Source organism: Nanorana parkeri, unplaced genomic scaffold (genome assembly GCF_000935625.1).
Source record: "Nanorana parkeri isolate BGI_ZX_2015 unplaced genomic scaffold, ASM93562v1 scaffold778, whole genome shotgun sequence".
Taxonomy (NCBI): Eukaryota; Metazoa; Chordata; class Amphibia; order Anura; family Dicroglossidae; genus Nanorana; species Nanorana parkeri.
The window spans coordinates 506,146-526,626 of record NW_017307046.1 but is presented as its reverse complement, the minus strand read 5'-3'; the positions used below and the strand labels follow the sequence as shown (position 1 = coordinate 526,626).

General features: G+C 42.8%; 1 protein-coding gene across 1 annotated transcript in view; it reads left to right on the top strand.

The window, feature by feature from the left end:
* Window positions 1–20,481, top strand: part of GPR107 (G protein-coupled receptor 107) — a 79,315-nt gene that overhangs the window by 15,178 nt on the left and 43,656 nt on the right. The window contains exons 5-11 of the mRNA XM_018564747.1: window positions 3,014–3,162; window positions 4,049–4,200; window positions 6,624–6,665; window positions 8,783–8,884; window positions 10,302–10,435; window positions 14,240–14,315; window positions 18,505–18,578. Of these exons, the coding sequence (XP_018420249.1) occupies window positions 3,014–3,162; window positions 4,049–4,200; window positions 6,624–6,665; window positions 8,783–8,884; window positions 10,302–10,435; window positions 14,240–14,315; window positions 18,505–18,578 (729 nt within the window). The remainder of the gene's footprint in view (window positions 1–3,013; window positions 3,163–4,048; window positions 4,201–6,623; window positions 6,666–8,782; window positions 8,885–10,301; window positions 10,436–14,239; window positions 14,316–18,504; window positions 18,579–20,481) is intronic.

Sequence of the window (20,481 nt, the reverse complement as noted above, 5' to 3'; positions counted from 1 at the left end):
ATTCATTCATAATTGTAGTTATAGTAAACAAACAATAAACAATATTCTCAAGTTATCAATGAACAGGAACACTCATAGAGGATTCCTGTTCATTGATAACAGGGGACACAGAAAAAGAGATTGAGGACTCTGTGTTCTTAATCTCTTTTTCTATTTTAAAAGGGAAATATCAGGAGTCTGTTTAGACCCCCCAATATTTCCCTGAAGCCCCTAAAAGTAAAGTAAAAAATAAAAATATTTAATAAAAAATGAATTAATAAATAAATATAAAAAAATTAAACATTTTATAAAAAATAAAATATTTTTTAAAAATTGAAAAAATAAAAAAACATTTTCGGTTTCGGCCTGACATTTTTTTTTTTTTAAATTTCGGTTTCGTTTCGGTTTTAAAATTTCCATTTCGGTGCACCTCTAGTCTGTTGTGTCCTCCACTGTGGTCATTGGTTCCTCCCGTCAAAGTTACCACTGTGACCTGTAGTGACATAGGGATGGGTGAAAGGAACCCCTGGGTGCTACGGGGGACGCAGGTGGAATATTGCGAATGCAAACAGTGAATGCATCCTATCAGTGTTCAGATATTCAGATTATAGCAGGTGTCGGTAGCTGTCTCAATACAATAACTAGCGGTGCAGATTCCCCCATCCACACTGTTTAACATGGAAGGAGAAATCTATTGACTTCTCTTGTTCAGCTCCTGGTGCTAAACGAGAAAAATCTACACTTACATGAATAGCCTAAGTATTGCTCGGTTATCCATCCCATGGACAAAACAAGCATTAACCACTTGTCGTGTCCGCCCATTGTAAATACACCAACGGACGGCGGACTCTTCCCAGTGGGTGGACGTTCATGTATGTGGGGTTTTTGTTTGTGCTCACACGTGCAAGCAGAATCCTGCTCGTAATATAAACACCCTGGACTGGCAGTTGCATAAAAGCGTTCGGCCAGCTCTACAGCCAATTGCTTGTATGACACTTAGGCCCCGTTCACACCTGACCGTTTTGTAGCGCGTCCTACGCTCGACGAACGCGCTACAAAACGGTCAAAAAAATAAATAGCATTGTAGTCAATGCCCTCGTTCCCACCTAGGCGTATTTCCGCCCGTCCCTAACGCCCTACAAAACGGCCCACGCCTGAAAAGGTCCCGGGACTACTTTGGGCCGTTTTGTAGGGCGTTTTCCATTGGGATACAGCCAAGTAGCCTTTGGAATCGCGCGACGGTCGCGCATATTACAATACGCCTAGGTGTGAATGGGGCCTAAACAGCATGCCACACATGTTACATATCGCCGTAAATGTTAGAGTGCGAGCAATAATTTTAGGGCCATTAATCACCGTTAACACTAAATTGATGAGCGGTAAAAGCTTATAAAGCGCCGCTTATGGCCAATTTTAGGCATGGTAGTTTTTTAGGATTTTGCGGGCGCACGCTATTTTGATGCTTGACATGTTTGGTGTCTATTTACTTGATGTGATTTTGTCTTTTACGGTTTACCAACAAATTGGGTGCTGCTAAATGTTTTATAACAGAACGTAGGGAAAGCGGTTTTCTTTTTCAAAATTTTCGGTACTTCATTATATAGTAAAAAATAAAGACCCCAGTGGTGATTAAATACCATCCAAAAGAAATCTCTATCTGTCTCTAAAAAATGGTATCAAATTTAATTTCAGTACAGCGTTGCATGACGGAATAAATGTCAAAGTACCGCAGCGCTAAATACTGACAAATGGCCGGGACAGGAAGGGGGTGTAACACCCCGGTCAGCAAGTGGTTAAAATGTTCTACAGTGGGTGGTGAGGGGAAGACCTTTTTTGTATTATGAATTTTCAGTCCAGAGTTAGGCTCCCCAGCAGTCTGATGGCAGGATTTATGGAAGTAATTTGAATATCGTATATACTAGAGTATAAGCCGAGATTTTCAGCCCATTTTTTTTGGCTGAAAAGTGCCCCCCTCGGCTTATACTCGAGTCAGCGCCAGCGCGTCTTCTTACTTACCTCGCCGAGCGTCGCGTCACTGCTGCTCCGGTGGGCGGCGCTCCGAGCGGGGTCATCTGGCAGTCTCCGGGTCCTGATTTAGGTGGCCGGAGACTGCCAGATGACCCCGCTCGGAGCGCCGCCCACCGGAGCAGCAGTGACGCGACGCTCGGCGAGGTAAGTAAGAAGAAAAAAAAAAAAATCCCGCAGCGCCAGTACAGCAGGGGAGCAGGGATGTGTCAGCGGCGCGCTGGTCAGACGAGAGGAGCTCCAGGTGGGGTTGTAATTATCGGGCAGGCACCTCTAAGTCAGCTAAATTAGGACCCCACCTGGAGCTCCTCCCACTGGACCAGCGCGCCGCTGACTCGTCCCTGCTCCGGCACAGTGAATCACAGTAAGTGAGGGGAGATTTGGGGGGATTTATTACAGTAACCAATTATGTATTGTCTGCACTGTATTAGCAGTATATACTCTATATGGAGTATATACTGCTAATACAGTGCAGACAATACATTTACAATTATACTAACATGAATGTATTAAATGATCTGTATGTAGCCCTGTACTATGGATCATTTAACCCATTCATGTTAGCAGAGGATCATTGTAAATGTATTGTTGCAGGCACTCTATATGTACATGTACTATATACTACATATAGAGTGCACTGAACAATAGATTTACAATTATCCTCTGCTAATATGAATGGGTTAAATGATCCGTAGTACATGATATGTAGCCCTGTACCCCCTTTTCCACTTACAGAGCTAGGTTATTTTTCTTTTAAATAAATATTAATGTAATTTTATTGGTATCTATCTACCATTAGCTGCCTCATTTCCCACCCTCGGCTTATATTCGGGTCAATACTTTTTCCCAGTTTTTTGGGGTAAAATTAGGTACCTCGGCTTATATTCGGGACGGTATTATATACGGTAATTCACGCTAACTTTCTTTATTGTTTATAAGCAACATTGTCCTTTTATTTTCTTATGCGATAAACTGCTCTCAATCCTAGTATATTTCTCGTTTTCCACAGCATTTGTGTTACAAACGCCGCCGATGTCCAACTGCCAGATGTTGTCTTCTCCACTTCCAACGAGCAAGAGAAAATCACCACAGCACAAAGGTCGCCTGAGAAACCGGAGGACAAGCAAAGCGCTGCAAAGAAAGTGCGTAGGGATGCAGGTAAATGCAGTATCCAAGACAACAAGGAGATTCTATCTGCTGCTTTGAAAAGGAAACTATAAATGTCTAACTCTACAGAAATGGAAATATAAAAGGACCAAAAATGATTTATCTGTCTTTTTTTTTGTTGGCAAAAAGTCTTTAAAGCACATAGTTGGAGTTAGACTTAAAATAGGTAAAAAAAAACTTGTGAAGTTACTTTTGATTTGGTAATGATATTCTTTCCTTGCTTTTTTTTTTTTTTACACTAGAACTTTATTTCCTACATAAAAGGAATTTAAATTAAAATATCCTTTATTTTACGTTGATCATTAAAATAAAATGATTCATTTTGGCATGATTGGCAAGAAGCATCAGCTGAGGATGAACTTTAAAGGTTTAAATTTGGGCAGTGGTTTTAAGAAAGTTTTATTAAGGTTTTGGAAGATAAAAAAATATCATAAACCAATGTATTGCGGCCGGCTCACTATTTCATGGGGCTGGAGGGGGCTTGGCGGTCCGGTGCGGTCAAAATGCTGCACTGGACCTTAGGCCTTGCGATCCCGTGCGGGCGACAGCATTTCGGCCGGAGGGCGTGGCTACTGTGCCATTCATCTCTATGGCCCACCACGCCCCCTCCAGCCCAACGAAATAGTGAGCCGGCCACAATGCGATGCAGTGCGTTCCGGCTGGAATCGGGCCTGAACGCACTGCATATGGTGTGAACGTCCCCTGAAATGTAAAACAGTTAGACTTTCAACAGTATCAAACAAACGTGGAAGAAAACTAAAGAGAAACAGACAAGTATTGATATGGTAGTCACAGTATTAGGGCAGTGGTTGTTGCCTTGGTGTACTACACAATATCCTTTTGATATCTGACTTGCAATGTATATTGTTTTGTCTAGGCAATTCAGAGGACAAAAATAATAAAGATAACCCTGACCCGAAACCAGTAACAAAACCAGATGAAAAGCCAAAACAAAAGGCTAAAGAAAATTCAAAAAATCCTGCAGAAAAATCCAATGGCGTAGTGGAAAGAAGTAACGCCAGTGAGCTGGTAACTGGTTTTCTTTAACTTTTGTATTTATTTTGTTTTACTTCACAGAACCTTAAACACAAAAGATTTGTATGGTACATATTGCTAATAGGTAGGAGCATAAAGGGGGGGGTGAAAACTCACTGGTCCTTAGGCCCTGTGTCTAGACATTTGTGCATGTCCAGATTTCAAGAAAACGGCGTCTGTACTACAAGAAAGCCCCAAAACCTGGGCAAGCCTCTGGCATCCTACATTGCCAAGGAGGTACCATCACTACATTATGGACTGCTGGGAGATTGAACTAGATTGTCAACTCCACACTCAAGTGAATTCAGAGCCCACCTTGGTTTTAGGCCTTTTCTTTTTTTTTTTTTTTCCATTCAACATTTTTATTTTATTGTTTTTTGCACAAAGATATACAGAATACAACGATACAACGAAAGAAAGAAAACGTTATCTCCTGCACATGGTACATTCCGCCCCACTTGTTAGCTGCACATAATATTCAGATTGCGAAACGTCACAAACTCGTCGAGATCCGCACAGAGGAACTGTGTATTAGTTTGTAGGTCTCTCCTGTACCCTGTCAGTATTGACTTCCAGCGGGTATCAGAAGGAAACATAAGAGGAAAAATAAGAGAAGAAAAGGAAAGAGACAAATATAAAGAAAGAAAGCTCCGCACCCCCCCTCCCCCCCTCTCTCCTCCGGGGGCCTACACCACCACTCAAAGCGGTCCCGACTGCCCACTGACCATCTAATGTTTACTACTCGAAGGGGGTTTTAGGCCTTTCTCTGTGCACTTTTTTGACAATTGAGCTGAAATGTTAAGGCGCAATTCCAGGTCTGCTCTTAAGAGAGACTGTCACTTTATGAGAACAAAAGCTTTTCCTGTCAGAACAGCCCAGCATTCAGGTAATACAGGAGTTCTTGAATGCTGCTGACAGGTATAAAGTGCAGGATCCCAGAGGTGCACATACCTGCAGCATCTTTCAGTAACTCCCACATTGCCTGAATGATGGGCTGTTTTGATGGAACAACTTTTTTAAGGTATCATGTTAGAATTCTAATTGTATTTCTTTTTTCTTGGCTGACACACTTAAGGGCTCTTTCACATCATATAGTTGCGATAAATGCATGGGATCCGATGCTTTCACCAGGAGGTGTGTTGGGGTGCCATTTAAATTAATAGCACCGTAGCGCACCTAGGGTGCAGTGCAGTGCCCTGAGCAATAGTGTGCAGTAAACAAATGGATCCAATGTGTTTAGCACAACACTATGGTGTGAAAGAGCCATTAAAGGAGAACTATGGGGTCAGTGCTTTTCCCCATAGTTCCCCTAAAGGTAACGGGAGGACACAAACTAGCATCCTCCTGTCACCCAGAGCTCAGTATACCGCGATCCACCCAGCTGCGTGACAGATCTTTACACACATCTCAGTGTTTATATTTGTACTGGGAGGGATGCAGAGCTCTGAACACAGTCTGTCATTTGGGTAAATAAGGCCTAAGGGCCCATTCACACCACCTCCAGACCAGACTGTTTCCGGATCCAAAATGTAACCCTATGCTTTTTCTGGGCTTTGTTCCCACCAGCGCAGTCCGTTCCGTACCAGACGTGAAAAATACTGCTTGTCATATTTTGCCTGGTCTGGAATGCACTGGAATGCATCAAACGCATGAAACGCACCTGTAAGACCATTTTAAGTTAAAAAAAAATAATTTATTTTTTAAATTCCAATCGCGGTAAAATCGAGGCAAAAATGCAATGCACTATGTTGCAGATCTGGTCTGGAAAATGGTGTGAACCCAGCCTAATAGAGCACCCTGGGTTTTGTGACTCTCAGGGGTTTGAATTAATTGGGGACAAGCAGACCTGAAGGTGCTTGCTCTGACATGTAGTTGGCTTTATAAAATGAATATGGCCACACACCTGTTGGTGTTTCTGGTTGTGTCCAGGGCCACCTTGGAGCCTGTGTGCTTTGGACTGCGATGCAAACATCAGTCCTCACTGACCATTGTTGCAGTGATAAATGCGCTTCACACTGCTACGCTAAGAGAAGTGCCAGCAAGTGCAGAGACTTGAGTTCACCAGAGTGATTGATATTTCTTTGTGGAGTCTGCCATTGACGTTCCTGAAAACGCCTTCGGCCCCATTCACACAGGGCATTTGTGTGTGTTCTGGTATTCCTGCATCAGGAGCCTATGGATTCTTGTGGCAGGAACCCCAGGTGTGTACGTTCAGATGCAGAACTTCAATATGTACAGCAGCCACATCTGAACGGAGACATCTGTGATTCTTGCCGCAGGAATCCCAGAACGCCCCGTGTGAATGCAGCTGAAGAGTTATCACTTCAGACATTTATAACTCTCGCCATTTTATATCTGTCTTTCAGGCAAATGCTTTACATCAGACATAATTTACCTTTCTTTCTTCTCTGTTACAGTGTCATCAGATTAAAGTTGAAAAGGGTGTTGCATCCTTTCAGGTATATTGGTTTCATAATCCTTCTATTGATCTCAGACTTTAAAGTGCATTTAAAGTTTGGCAGTCAAATGATAACCTACTTGCTCCATAGAAGGATCAATATATTTTAGTATATGTTGATGTTGCATCCCACTACTTGATTTATATGATTAGAGAGGAGGAACCGGAGCTCGCTTCATGCAGATACCATTTTTAGACTTTGAGATAATGCTGCGTGCATTTCACCCCACAGTGAGTATTATATGCCTTGGACCACAAAGGGAACTGGTGTTTGGAAGATGTGAAAAGCCACGTCACAGACTTTATATTTTAGGAAAGCCGACCTTTCACTATATCCAGCAGTTATTGAGGCACCCTGGCATACATTGCATGACACACTTTCCTCTAGGTCACACAAATATATCCTACTATGAATAGGGGTTTGTGTAAGCAATGGGTTCCCTGTCCTCGTCTGGTTAGAGGTATTGATGGGAAATCTCTCCAAATGGAACAGGGATGGCAACAAAACACTTTTAATTATTTTTTTTTATTGTGGTCATTGCCTTTCTGTCCCAGTCACAGCATCTAATTGTAAGGAGAAATCTCCCCAGCATAGTCACAGACCACAATAAAGTAGGGCTGGTAATGATTAAAATTTTCCTGTTCGATTAATCAAATTTTTTTTTAATCGATTAATTATAACGCACATACAGAAGGGGGTCTCAGCATTGCAGAAAAAAATGGCCGTCTGGAGACGGCAACCTGCAGATGCTGCAGTGCCGTCCGTCCGTTTTTTTACTACGGGCGGACGGCAAGAGGTTAATTACTTTCCTCATGAAAATACAATGCCATTATAGTACAGTAACTTTTGAAGTCAACTATATTCTATTTAATGTTTCTATAATGCCTTTGTATTACTAGTACTTTCATGAGGACAGTAATTAAAACAGCCTTCTATCATACAGGGAACTACAAGTCACAGCTGAACTGCCGACTTGTAGTTTCCTAGTAGTACAATGACATTATAGAACATGGAATAGAATATAGTCAGTTTCAGCCATATTCTATTCCATGTTCTATAGCTTGAGCAGGGTGCTGTAAAAAAACATACCAGCGTGGGGGGACAGCGGCCGGGAACATCGAGGCGGGTCTCTGTATCAGGTGGCTGCTGCTGGGTCCTCGCAGCTGAGGTAACGAAGGGAAGGGGGAGGAGTCCGGTGACGTCACGGACATCGACGTCAACGGACTCCTCCCTCCTTCCCTTCGTTACCCATCACGGACAACTACATCACCCGACTCCTCCCCCCTTCCCTTCGTTAGCCGACAGAGCCACTCGGGGAGGGGGGGAGGAGTCCGGTGACGTCGATTTCCGTGACGTCACCGGATCTCCGACGGAAGCCGGCGGAGAGGTGAGTACTTTGATCGATCAAAATAATTTTGATCGATCAAAGAAATTAACGATTAATCGACGGATTAATCGTTAATTTCCGCACCCCTACAATAAAGGCCTGGAAGACGTTATGCCTCTTCTCTGTGTAAAAAAAAAATGGTTCACACTTGGGTCTTCTAGTGTGTGTAAACCCTAAGGCCCCGTTCCCACTGCGCGATATGCAAATCGCGCGTTTGTCGCACGATTTGCATATTTGCGCGACATCGCGAGATTTGCCGCGCGATGTCGCGTTCAAGCTTGCATTGCGGCTAAATCCGCTCCAAAAAGGGTCCTGCTGTAGCGACACACGACCCGCGACAGCAGGACCCTTTGTCCCATTGGATTGCATTGGAGCGCGATATCGCGCGGTAATTTGCCGCGATATCGCGGGAATTACCGCGCGATAAATCGCTCAATGTGAACGGGGTCTTACAATGAACTTCATTTATTACTGTTAAATCTACCATGGGAAGTACAACAAATAGGTTTTGATCATTTCAGAAATTCAGAGTGGTCCTGTGTCTTGTCCACAATCCCTGTGTTATCTTAAACAGCCTAATTAGCCCTCCCAGTTCCTATCTTTGGCTACAGATAAATATTTGTATTATAGACATAAGTAGAAGGGGCATTATTCAGTATTTTGACAAAATGGGCAGGGCTGACACCACTTAACTCAACTTTTTTTTTTTTTTTCCCAATTCACATTCTAGTTTGCATTTAATGTGACCTCAAACTCTTTGGAGGGACTCTACAGCTTGTACTTCCACAGTTGTCCTAAAGAAAGTAGGGAGCAGTATCCATTCAGCCTCGAGGTAAGTGTATTTTTCTAAGAATTATAAGGCAATCTCTCTTTTTAGGAAGTCTTAGGGGTTAAGTTGGTTTTCGTTTAAAGTTAGGGGGGATTGAGTTTGAGTCTGTTTAAACAGCCCCGATGCTGGTGACGTACACTGTACGTCGTCAGTCACGAAGGGGTTAAGCAACTCTGTTGCAAGAATACATTTCAGGATCAAAGTTTTAACTGCAAAAAAGAAGTTGTTACCTTCCCTGCTGCCCATGCCCGTGAACACCACTTCAGTCAAGAGAAGTTATCCCCCAAAGTCTGTGCAGGGACTGGAACGGAACATCAGGGAATGTCAATCTCTTCTGTCCCCCGCTTTGCTTAGTGGTTTATCCCACCAATCAGTATATCCGTACCGTGCCTTGTAGTGACACTTTTCCTTAGAAGCCTTCTAGGGTATATCAGGTTGTTGGAACTGATAAAATTGACATCTGTAATACAGCTTTGATGCAAAGGTTCCTTGATATCTTGAATGGAATCAGCAGGTGGCTGATATGCAAATGAGGGCCATCAAAGGGTTCTTGGGGCTGGACACTGATGAATGAAGATCTGCCAAGACGGTCATGTCCTGGGGCAAGCCCGACCCCCCTGCTGTTATTTACTGCCCACACCTGTGCCAGCAAGGCATATATGCTGGGATGGGAGGCAGGGGCATATGATGGAACCTTCTTCCTGTGTGATCATCTGCACTAACCTAGCTCACCAGCAAGACCTTTGGACAAGACAAGTCTTTCTGAACTCTGCAATCAAGAATGTGATTCGCTGAGACCTGCTGGAGAGGCGTGTTCTAAAATAGAGAAAAACCCATGGCATGTGTGAATGAGTGAGAGAATGGTGTAGCTAGCTCAATGATCCTGACCCCCTCCAATCCCAATCCCTTTCCAATTCCCTTAATTGTAATTAGAGTGTATGTATATCCCTATTTGTAAATAAACCCTACACTTATTTAAGGTTCAGTTGTTCATCACTAATTTTAAGGCACCCCCAAATCAGAGCACATTCTACACAGGTTCACTTTAATCCCCTTTAACAGTAACTTAGCGACGTCAGACAGGAACAGACTTCCAATCATATGTTTCCTGTGACAGCTAATCAAAGTGACCACATGATCGTGAGCCCAGCTCCTGATTGTAAACGGTGCCCGGGAGCTGCCAATGACAGCTTGGTCACTGTGCTGGCAGCAGGCAGTAAGCATGCTTCTAGCACAGTATAGTGAATGCATATATGTGGAGACCGGGCATTAAATCCCACCTTCTTGCTGCCGCATATGTGTGCGGTGGTCAAGATGTGGTTAAACTATATGGGCAGACAAAGGGTAGCTAAAGGAATTTTAAAAAATAGAGCGTTCTTTACTTATTGGTTTGATTCTGATTTTTTTTTTTTTCTTTCAGATCTTTATTACAGAAAAAAACCCTGACAGTTACCTATCTGCAGATGAAATCCCCTTGCCCAAGCTGTACATCTCAATGGCTCTGTTCTTCTTCATTGCCGGCCTGGTCTGGGTTCACATCCTACGGAAGCGCAGGTGTAGAATTAGCTACTCATTTATATTCATGCAGAATGATAGCAGAACAAAGGGCTGGAGCTAGGAAGTAACATGGCAAATGCTTGCGGGCAGTTTGACAGCCGGTGCAATCACCCTTGTCAAAATGTGGCAGAAATGAGAGGGGAATTGTTCCACTTTCTAAATTGGTAAACTGTTGAAAATGATCCCCAAAAGAACAATTGTGAATCTAATTTCAGCCCTTATAAGTAGGTCCCTTAAAGCTGAACTCCAGCACACTGCTAAATACACAGCTGAAATAACGTATGTTGCTGTTTTATCTGCCAAAGGATTTGTACTCCTGTGCATCCAGCCCAGAGATTTACGCAGTTCTACCACACAGCAGAGCCAGCCTAGAGACCTGTTTCTTTTTTTTTTCTCCTACAGTTAAGCAATACATCTAGGTCTTGGTTCTGCATTAACACTTCATTGACAATTTGTGCTGCTTTTACGTATTTCAGTCTGAGCTCTGCTGTATAGGGGGTTGATTCTAAATTAAATTCAGGTACTTATACTGGTTGTTTTCAGCAATACATTTTAATGATTTGTTAATGAACACATACACAAGAAGATTCCTGCCAGACGAGAGCTGTAGATAGACAGATATATATATACATATAGATGGATATACAGGTGAAACTCGAATAATTAGAATATCGTGCAAAAGTAATTGCAGTAAGTGCTGCAAAAGGGGCCCAAACCAAGTACTGAGTACATATGCATGCTTGTACTTTTCAGAGGTCCGATATTGTTCTATGTACAATCCTTGTTTTATTGATTGCATGTAATAATCTACTTTTTTGAGGTTGTGGATTTGGGGTTCTTGGGGTTTTCATGAGCTGTAAGCCATAATCATCACAATTATGACAAATCACGGCTTGAACTATCTTGCTTTGCATGTAATGAGTCTATCTCATATATTAGTTTCACCTATTAAGTTGCATTAGTGAAATAAATGAACTTTGCACGATATTCTAATTATTTGAGTTTCACCTGTAGATGTGTACATATAGATAGATCTGTATATCACTAGGAACATGAATGATTGATTATTTCAGATGTAAAAAAAAAATAGACCGAAAACTACCCAAAAGTCGATCAGCAGGTTCCATTTAAAAAAATTTCACATTCTTTTGAGAGTGTCAGGTGTATTGTCAGTCTGCCATAAATGATCTTACTGGAAAACTGCTCATGTGAAATATTTTTGAGAGGGCATCTAAAAAAACGTGGGTTAATATGATTAAATAATGATCTGTGAAGGTCCTTATGGTTATCTGTGGGTCTATAAGGTGTCACACACTTCGGCAATTTAAACTAAGCATATGGGGAGATAAACCCAATAAGCAGAGGTTACCTTCAGTGAAAACGGTCAGCAGATCTAGAGATACAGACAGCTGAAGTAATATGTGAATGTCATCTTCTAAGTCTTCCAAGCTTGATTTGAATCAGCTCCTGTCTCTCTTCTCTAGCCTCCCTGTTGGCCCTTAAATGTGGCGACAACCTTATTTGTAGTTGGCTGCTTCGTGTTACCTTTACTTTTAGGTTAATAGAAATACAAGCTTGCCTTTGATGTCCTACTGACAGCAGCTTCACTATCTAGTGAGTCATTAACCTGAAACCAGCTTGTAGCCAGTGAAGAGAAAGTATAAACTTCCATCCTCCTTGCTTGTTCTATTCAGTGAACCAACAAATATTGAACCAAGTGTCCTCAGAGTCTTAAACATTTAAAGCAACCCCCCCCAATTTTTTTTTTTTAAATGGTCCTTACAAAAGAAGATGAATAATACTTACCAAGGGTGCAGACCCAGATGTCCATTCTCTTCAAGAGGTATGACAGCTGAAAAATCGTCAGCCGCCAGAACTCTTCTGGGAGTGATGGATACCGCCCGATACAACACACTTGGAAGTGTGTTGGATGCTGAAGATTTTTTTAGCTAGCATAGCTCTAAAAAAAAAAAGATAAGGGCCCATTCGCACAGAGGCGGTCCGCTGCGGTGTGTTTAACGCATGCAAAAAAACAAATTAAAATGTTCTCTTGTGTTGCACTAAAGCCTATCTCCAGGGGAAGAAAATCTACCCTTGCAGTGGCAGCCCCACTGCAACGGTAGTAATTACTGTTACAGGATCGAGAGGTGAGCGAACGCCGGTATGTGTTCGCTCACTTCCCGATCTACTGAGCCGACCTGTGACAGTCTCATTATCACAGGTCGGCTAGAACTATGAGGTGAGTGAAGAGCACTCGCCTCGTAGTTCTCCTTTTAATGTGCTTTACTATGGACTTCAGTAATGTGCGTAATGCAGCACACAAATATAAATGGCCCATTCCGAAACCTAATACATTACGAGTGGCCACAGTTAACAGTTGTGCGAGATTAAGAAAAGAAGGGAAGAATTTGTAATTGGGTAGAACATTGGGGGAAACCTAGTGTATTTATTGAGTTTATATGATATTACAGCAATACATTATTTTGTAGTTTAATGTTTTGGGATACTTAGGGTGAACAAAGGAGGGAGGATGGCAGGGACACTTTAATAAAATGATCATTTTAATAGAACCTCTTTTCTCAGGGGCTTTTGTCCTGCAGTAGTATAGCCTGCTTTTGATAAAATGAGAATTGTCTTCTATAATCCCAGTGACTCTCATCCTTGGTGCTTCTGAACATAAATCGGATAACTGCACAGTCTCATTTAACAGATTATCTATTTGCGCTTCACTTGCCTTTTTATTATGAGCATTTTGAAGGGCCACAAAAAAGGATGGCTATATATTTTAAAGCTCAAGTTCACATTTACAACACATTTAAGCCTTTCACATATGCAATTAATTTGGTTTATTTTGAAAAAATGTCTTGTCCTCTTTGAATATTATTTCACTTGGATCCTACTAGTCGGCACCATTTTTACAATGATTGTTGCTTATATGGGTGATTTTTACATGCATGGAGCATTAATATATACAGAACAAATGGCTGCTAGAATTACCCTAACCTAACTGTTGTCAATTATGAAAATGGAAAGTCGCCCCTCCCCCCCAATGCAAAGGGCTTAAAGGAGAACTATGGGTTGAGTGTTTTTCCCCATAGTTCTCCTAAGGGTCACCGGAGGACATATACTAGCGTCCTCCCGTAACCCAAAGCTCAGTATATCACAAGCTATAGCTTGCGGTATACTGAGACCGCCGCAGCCGGGACGGATCCAGACATTACTGTCGAGATCCACCCAGCTGCGTGATTGACAGCTGGCTCTGCCAATCTACAGGCAGAGCCAGCTGTACCCGCCCCTCCCCCGTTTGTTCCTCCAGTCAGCGCTGGAGGATCGGACCGGGGAGAGGGGGAATCCCTGCAGGGAGCCGTGAGTGACGGTCACAGCTCTGCAGGGACAGGATCGAGAAGTGAGCGAGCGACGGTATGTGTCCGCTCACTTCCCGATCTATTGAGCCGACTTGTGACAGTTTCATTGTCACACGTCGGCTCGAACTATGAGGTTGAGTGAAAATCACTCGCCTCATAGTTCTCCTTTTAAAATAGCTATTGGAAAATAAAGTTTATATTAAAAAAAAAATGAAATCCTCTTATATTGGGCCCAGGTACGAATAAACAGAAAAAACTTGTCAGTGAGAAAGTTGTAGAAAAGGTAAAGTGTAAGGATAAATTTGATTGGTTGCTTTGGGCTACACAGAGAGGTCTTTTCAGGCAATAGGCTGCTTTGTGTGCATTGCAGAGACGTGTACCTGAATGTCTGTGTTTGTAAAGAGCAGGAATAACCTCTTTTTTTTTTCTGCTATAGGAGTGATGTATTCAAGATCCATTGGCTGATGGCTGCTCTACCCTTCACCAAGTCCTTGTCTTTGGTGTTCCATGCAGTAAGTGTCCTGTTATCGAAGCTGTTTACATCAGATTTTTCCTAACATTTGCAGTAAGCTATATCTGAGCTTTGCTCAAGAGTTAAACCCAGCTATAGTCATTAGAGGACAATTTCCATATATATCTAAGCCCCAGCCCCTCTAAATAAACTATGCTGACATCCCCCCTCGGGAGGGGCTTACTTGCCTTATCCAGCGGTGGCGGCTTCCCACGTTTGTCTACATGCCAGCTGGTAAAAGTCTAGTGTCTTTTCATTGACTTGAACTGGGCATCTCATAGCCTTGAACTGGACGTTGCTTCAGCAGTATGAGCACAACCCATGAATTGGACGTCCTGTGGACTTGAATTGGACATTGCTTCTGAAACACTTCGGCCGAAAATGGCACTTTTGGCAAAATGCCGAAACTGTGGCCAAAAATTAAGTGCATCTCAGCTTCTCTCCTCCTCGCTGGGTGCCGATCTGTGTGCCTTCCGATGCGGGGAGGAGAGAAGGTTTCAGCATGCTGAGCGGTGGGGGAGGAGAGCAGTGACAGCGCTGCAGGAGGCCGAGCTCACCTCCCTGGCTCGTCCTCCTCGTATCAGGATGGAGAGCAGTGCAATCATTACAGGAAGCCAGGCTCACCTCCCGGCTTGGCCCCCTGTGTCAGGATGGAGAGCGGTGACTAGAGGAGAGCTCTGTGATGTCACGGGAGGCAGAACTCTCCTCCTGCACCGCTCTGCTCTACCTTCTGTAACAGCCATTCCAGGATGGAGAGCGGAGTTCAAACATTCAGCAATCAGCTAATCACAGAATGTTTGTATATAACTGGACATAGTATGAGTAACTATGTGCCAGTTATGAATGAATAGGAAGTGATCGACATCCCTTCCTATTCATTCATACTTTGTGGCCAAAGTAACTCATACTATCTCCAAGTTATGAATGAATGGCAACACTCAGTATAGAGGATTCCTGTTCATTCCGTGCTGGGGCTGCAGAAAAAGAGATTGAGGATGCTGTGTCCTCAATTTCTTATTCTATTTTAAAAGGGAAATATCAGGTGACTTTTTAGACTCCCTGATATTTCCCTAGAGCCCCAACAGTAAAGTAAAAAAGAAAATAATTTAAAAATAATTTAGAAAAGGTTGGGGGGAAAAACTTAATTTTCGGTTTCAGTCTCAAAATTCTATTTCGTTGCATCCCTAGTATGAATATAACCCATTCAAGTCTATGAAACAGTACTGTGCAGGTTCAGGCAGCCCTGTACTTTGATATTTGTCCTTTTTACAAAAATATAATGTTGGTCAACTAATAAAGGACAGCATATACAATTTTTGCCCGAATATCAAAGAATGGCCAGAGACGTGTTTCTTTTATTAGCCAGAAAGGAATAAAATGGGTCTGGAAACGAATAAAGTTCTGCTCCTACATAAATCAAGCAATAGCAGATGCAATTTACACATCTGCCTTTGTTTAAAGAGAACCAGTCGCAATTGGACTAATGCAAGAATTTTCATAATTTTTATAACTGTGCAGGCTTACTTAAAGAGAACCAGTCAAGATTGGACATATGTAGAAATCTGAATATTCAATATTTAATTGTCACAGATATGCAGGCAACCCTTTTGAAGGATATAATTTATGCACCTTAATTTGGTTAATCGACTATGTCCCAGTCCCATTATTTCATAAATGAAACCAGTAGTGAGGAAGTATGGCGGCTTCCGCTTCCATTCTAAAAATACTACTCATCAGACTGTTGGTGCTAATCCAATAGCCTCACAGACTCTCTAAACTCAAAAAATGTCTGTGCTCAGTCTAGTTAACCATCTGCACACTGGTACTACACACTTTTAGCAAACTTTCATATTGTAATATATAGCAATACGTGGCCAAGCTAGCCAACTGTAAAAGTGATCCCTATATGTCCATTTAAAACAATTCTGTCCCCATCATAAAAAAGAAACTGCTGTCACTGGTACTTAGGGGGAAGTGCACATACCTGCAAGCACTATGCACAAATGCTGGGCTGTTCTGAGGGGCAAAGGTCTGCAGCTTCTAGTAGTGTCAGAGCTTGCTTGTTACGTTGCCAGATAGTCAGAGCTGCTTTTTAAAAAAATTATTATTAATACTGACATATTTGCTTTACGCACACTGTACAGTAGAATTATTGTGTAAGGTTGTAGAACAGTCTGCAAAGGGTTAATTGAGAATACTCTGGTTTCTGAGTGAGTGACCTCAAAAAGGTATGCAAATAGGAGCCCTGACTTTGTTCTGACTTTCATTGATTGCATACCTGTTCTAGCTCAGAGTATCAGATATTACTGAAGCCATAGACCCCCACTAATATTTTCAGAAGATCATCAGCAATGGCAGTCCACCTATTCCTTTTAGCACAGATATCCTATAACTTTTTAGGTTTGTGCATGAAGCTAAACGAGGAAGCATATTTACATTTTAAGACCGTATAAATAAGACTGAACATTCACATTCTTTTGAATGGTTCTCTTTCATGCAGTTTATTGACGTAAGATGTAAACCAGTGCCTTATGGCATTTAGACTGTTTTTACTACATTTACAGTCTACCCTTGTAATATGTTTATGCGTTATGGGATGGTGGGGATGCCAGATTACACACAGACAGTCCCCTGCTGATACAGTAAATTGGCCTTGGGCTAATACATTCAAAAAGGAAAGGATTGAGAGAAGGCAGAAGTATTGATGGCAAAAGAAAAACATTGCATGTGAAAAGGAAACAAATGGAAAAAACAAAATACCGTATGTTTCGCTCCATAAAGGCATGGGAAAAATGTTTTTGCCCCAAAAGGCAGGGGGAAATGTGTGTGCGTCTTATGGAGCCAATCCCTATTGCCCAACGCCCGGGACATGCAGTTTCGGACGCCGGGCAGGTAGTTTTTTGTACATTTAGCCCTGCTAAAGCAGAGCTAAATGTACAGTGGGACCCACTGCTCGTTTCATGCAAGTGATCTATTCAGATCACTTGTATTAAAACCGAGTGGCGGTGATCGGGTCCGCCCCTCCGCCATGGTTTTCGGGGTCCCCGCTCCCCTGTGGGACCCGTGACCATGGGATAGGAGCTCACCATAGAGCCCCTAGAGCAGACGAAGAACGTCCGTTCTTCGTCTGCTCTGTGTGATCACTGAGACCGTGGCGCTGTAGTCACAGCGCCACCTGTCTCTGCTGTCACTAACTGCAGCTTCTGTCACAAACTGTCACAGAACCTGCCTGCGTCCTATGGTCCGGTGCGCCTTATGGAGCGCAAAATACGGTACATGGATATATATAAAGCTTGATTTTACATTTTTTGTTTACTTGCCCAATGTAGTACAGCTCCTGCTGTACATCCGGGCCACTCCGGCTGTAAGACAGTGCTGCGGTCACATCTCCAACCAACTCTCTTCCTGGCCAGTCACAAAGCAATGCCCCCAGGCTTTGTTTTTGAATGGCCTGGAGGAAAGTGGGGAAAGCGCTGAGGTCTAAGAGACCTGCAGGACTTGCAGGCAGAGCAGCAGGGAAGTACAGCAGGAGCTGTGCTACTTGGGCATATAAACAAATTTGTTTTAAGACAATTTTGTATTGTTGGAGGTTAGAAGATGAGGCTAAGGCGTGTATGCGGATATAAACCTGGAAAGGTTCTCCTGCATGGTCTTGGGCTATAAGTAAACCCCCAACTCAGCCTGCCTGGTAAATACTTGCCTTCCTCCCCACTACTGCGATCTTCACTGTGCTGTCCTGCCAGACACCACATAACGTTTGCAAGAAAAACATTGCAGCCAGGATCTTTTTCCTACTGGTCACTCGCACAATGGTCCCATTCTTTCCTGTGGATGGGACACACTGCGCTGGATGGCTGGAGGCTGCTATTAGTATGGCTCACTAAAATCAAAGTTGTTTTTTGTTTATCAGGTGAACTTGTTAGGTCTTAAAACTTGGTTATGATACTGCTGGAGCATTGTGGATTCCAGTGTCAGGCTGTAGGCAGGGCCTTGATTTCTGTCCCCTCCTGACAATTAGTCCCACCATTTAGCAATGAATTTTCAGACCTTCTAGTGAACACCCATAATTTGGTACTGGACTGTTGTGCTAAGTGTTTTATTGTCTGTGAACTAATATTATGACCTGAGTTGTGAGTCTAGGAGATGCACACAGTACTAATATAATGGTTTTATTGTGTTTTTTGCTTTAGATCGATTATCATTATATCGCAACTCAAGGATATCCCATTGAAGGATGGGCTGTGGTGTACTACATCACTCACTTGTGAGTAGAAAATTGACATAACACTGTCCAGGGTTTATTTAGATTAGACCTCCATTAAGCACGACTTAAAGGAGAACTTTACTCATATTTTCAAAATGACAACAAAGGCATCTTTGGACAAGTGTAGTAATGACAATCTACAAACACATACTTATAGATTATTCAATATCTTATTTTTCTTTTCCTCCCCATTCTTCTACAGTGACCATTTTTTTTTTAAAGGAGAACTATGGGGTTAAGTCTTTTAGTTCTCTCCCCATAGTTCTCTTTAGGGTAACGGGAAGACACAAACTAGCGTCCTCCCGTCACCCTAGACTCAGTATACAGCGATCTGTAGCTCGCTGTATACTGAGACGCCGCAGCTGAAGCGGATCCCGACAATTGTGCCGGGATCCGCCCAGCTGCGTGACTGACAGCTGGCTCTGCCTATCTAGAGGCAGAGCCAGCTGTACCCGTCCGTTCCGCCAGTCAGCACTGGCGGATTGGAGGGGGGAATCCAGCCCCTCCCCTGTCACGGCAGAGAGCCGTGACAGGATCGAGAGGTTAGCGAAAGCCGGTATGTGTTCGCTCACCTCCCGATCTATTGAGCTGACCTGTGACGGTCTCATTGTCACAGGTCGGCTAGAACTATGAGGTGGGTGAAAAGCACTCCCCTCATAGTTCTCATTTTAACTAAGTGCAAATTAATATATCTCCCTTTACTTCCTGGAACTCTGGCACATGTGACTAGGACATGTGACCCATGCACATCATCTCAGGGGAGGTAAATGCCTTTCCTTGAGATCTTGTTAGATTACAGATGACATTTCCTTGCAATGCTCTGCTGATGTAACCTTCCCAGGATGCAATGCTTGCGCACAATTACATCCTTTGTGCTCAAGTGGACCAGGAAGTAGAAAACAAAAATTGTGAGTTAAAATAAAAATGTTTGTTTAATGAATGCAAGAAGATTTCATATCCGTATGCAGAGCAGCATGCTGATGTGATTTTTAGTCAAAGGAGGTAAAGGTCCGCTTTAAAGGACATTTTGCCCCCTTCTGTGGGGGTATTGCTAAAAAAAAAAAAAAAAAGTATGCCAGCAATGTACACGTTGTGTAGATGATGCCGTCATATGCAGATCCTGGATATAAACACAAAAACTTACTGTTTTTTAGTTGTCCTCTCAGTCTCAGAGTAAATCCTGGCCCTGGAGAGGGAGAGATCTGAGAGACACACAGACACAGTGACAGAGAGAAGGTCTACAGACACAACATGTGCAGGAGATCTCTCTCAGACACACAGAACACAATGACAGAGAGAAGGTCTACAGACACAACATGTGCAGGAGATCTCTCTCAGACACACAGAACACAATGACAGAGAGAAGGTCTACAGACACAAGTGCAGGAGATCTCCCTCACACACACAGAACACAGTGACGGAGAAGGTCTACAGACACAACAAGTGCAGGAGATCTCCCTCACACACAGAACACAAGCTCAGCAGAGCAGATAGGAATCAGCTGATTGCAGTTTACAGATAACAACACACACACATATACATCACCCCCGCGCCTCTACATTACCACAAAAAACAAATCACTTACAAAGGTGTAAATGGGCTTTAAATCTACATTAAGGACATAACCCCAATATAAACTTAGACAAACTGTGGAAACTGCATTGGAAACAGTGGAACTATGCTCCTATGTTAACATTAAAACCACATTCATTGTCTTGCTGGGATGGAGGAATGGTGTAATTTTAAATGCACTTGTTTGTCACATGTTCAGAAGTTTATGCCATGTGATTTCTGTTGAAAGGGAGGACCAGAGTGAAAATTGGTTAATTCTCCACCACAACAGTGATCACATGATCAAATACCTAGGCTTTTGATCACAGTTTGGAGTTTTCCCAGACGAAAG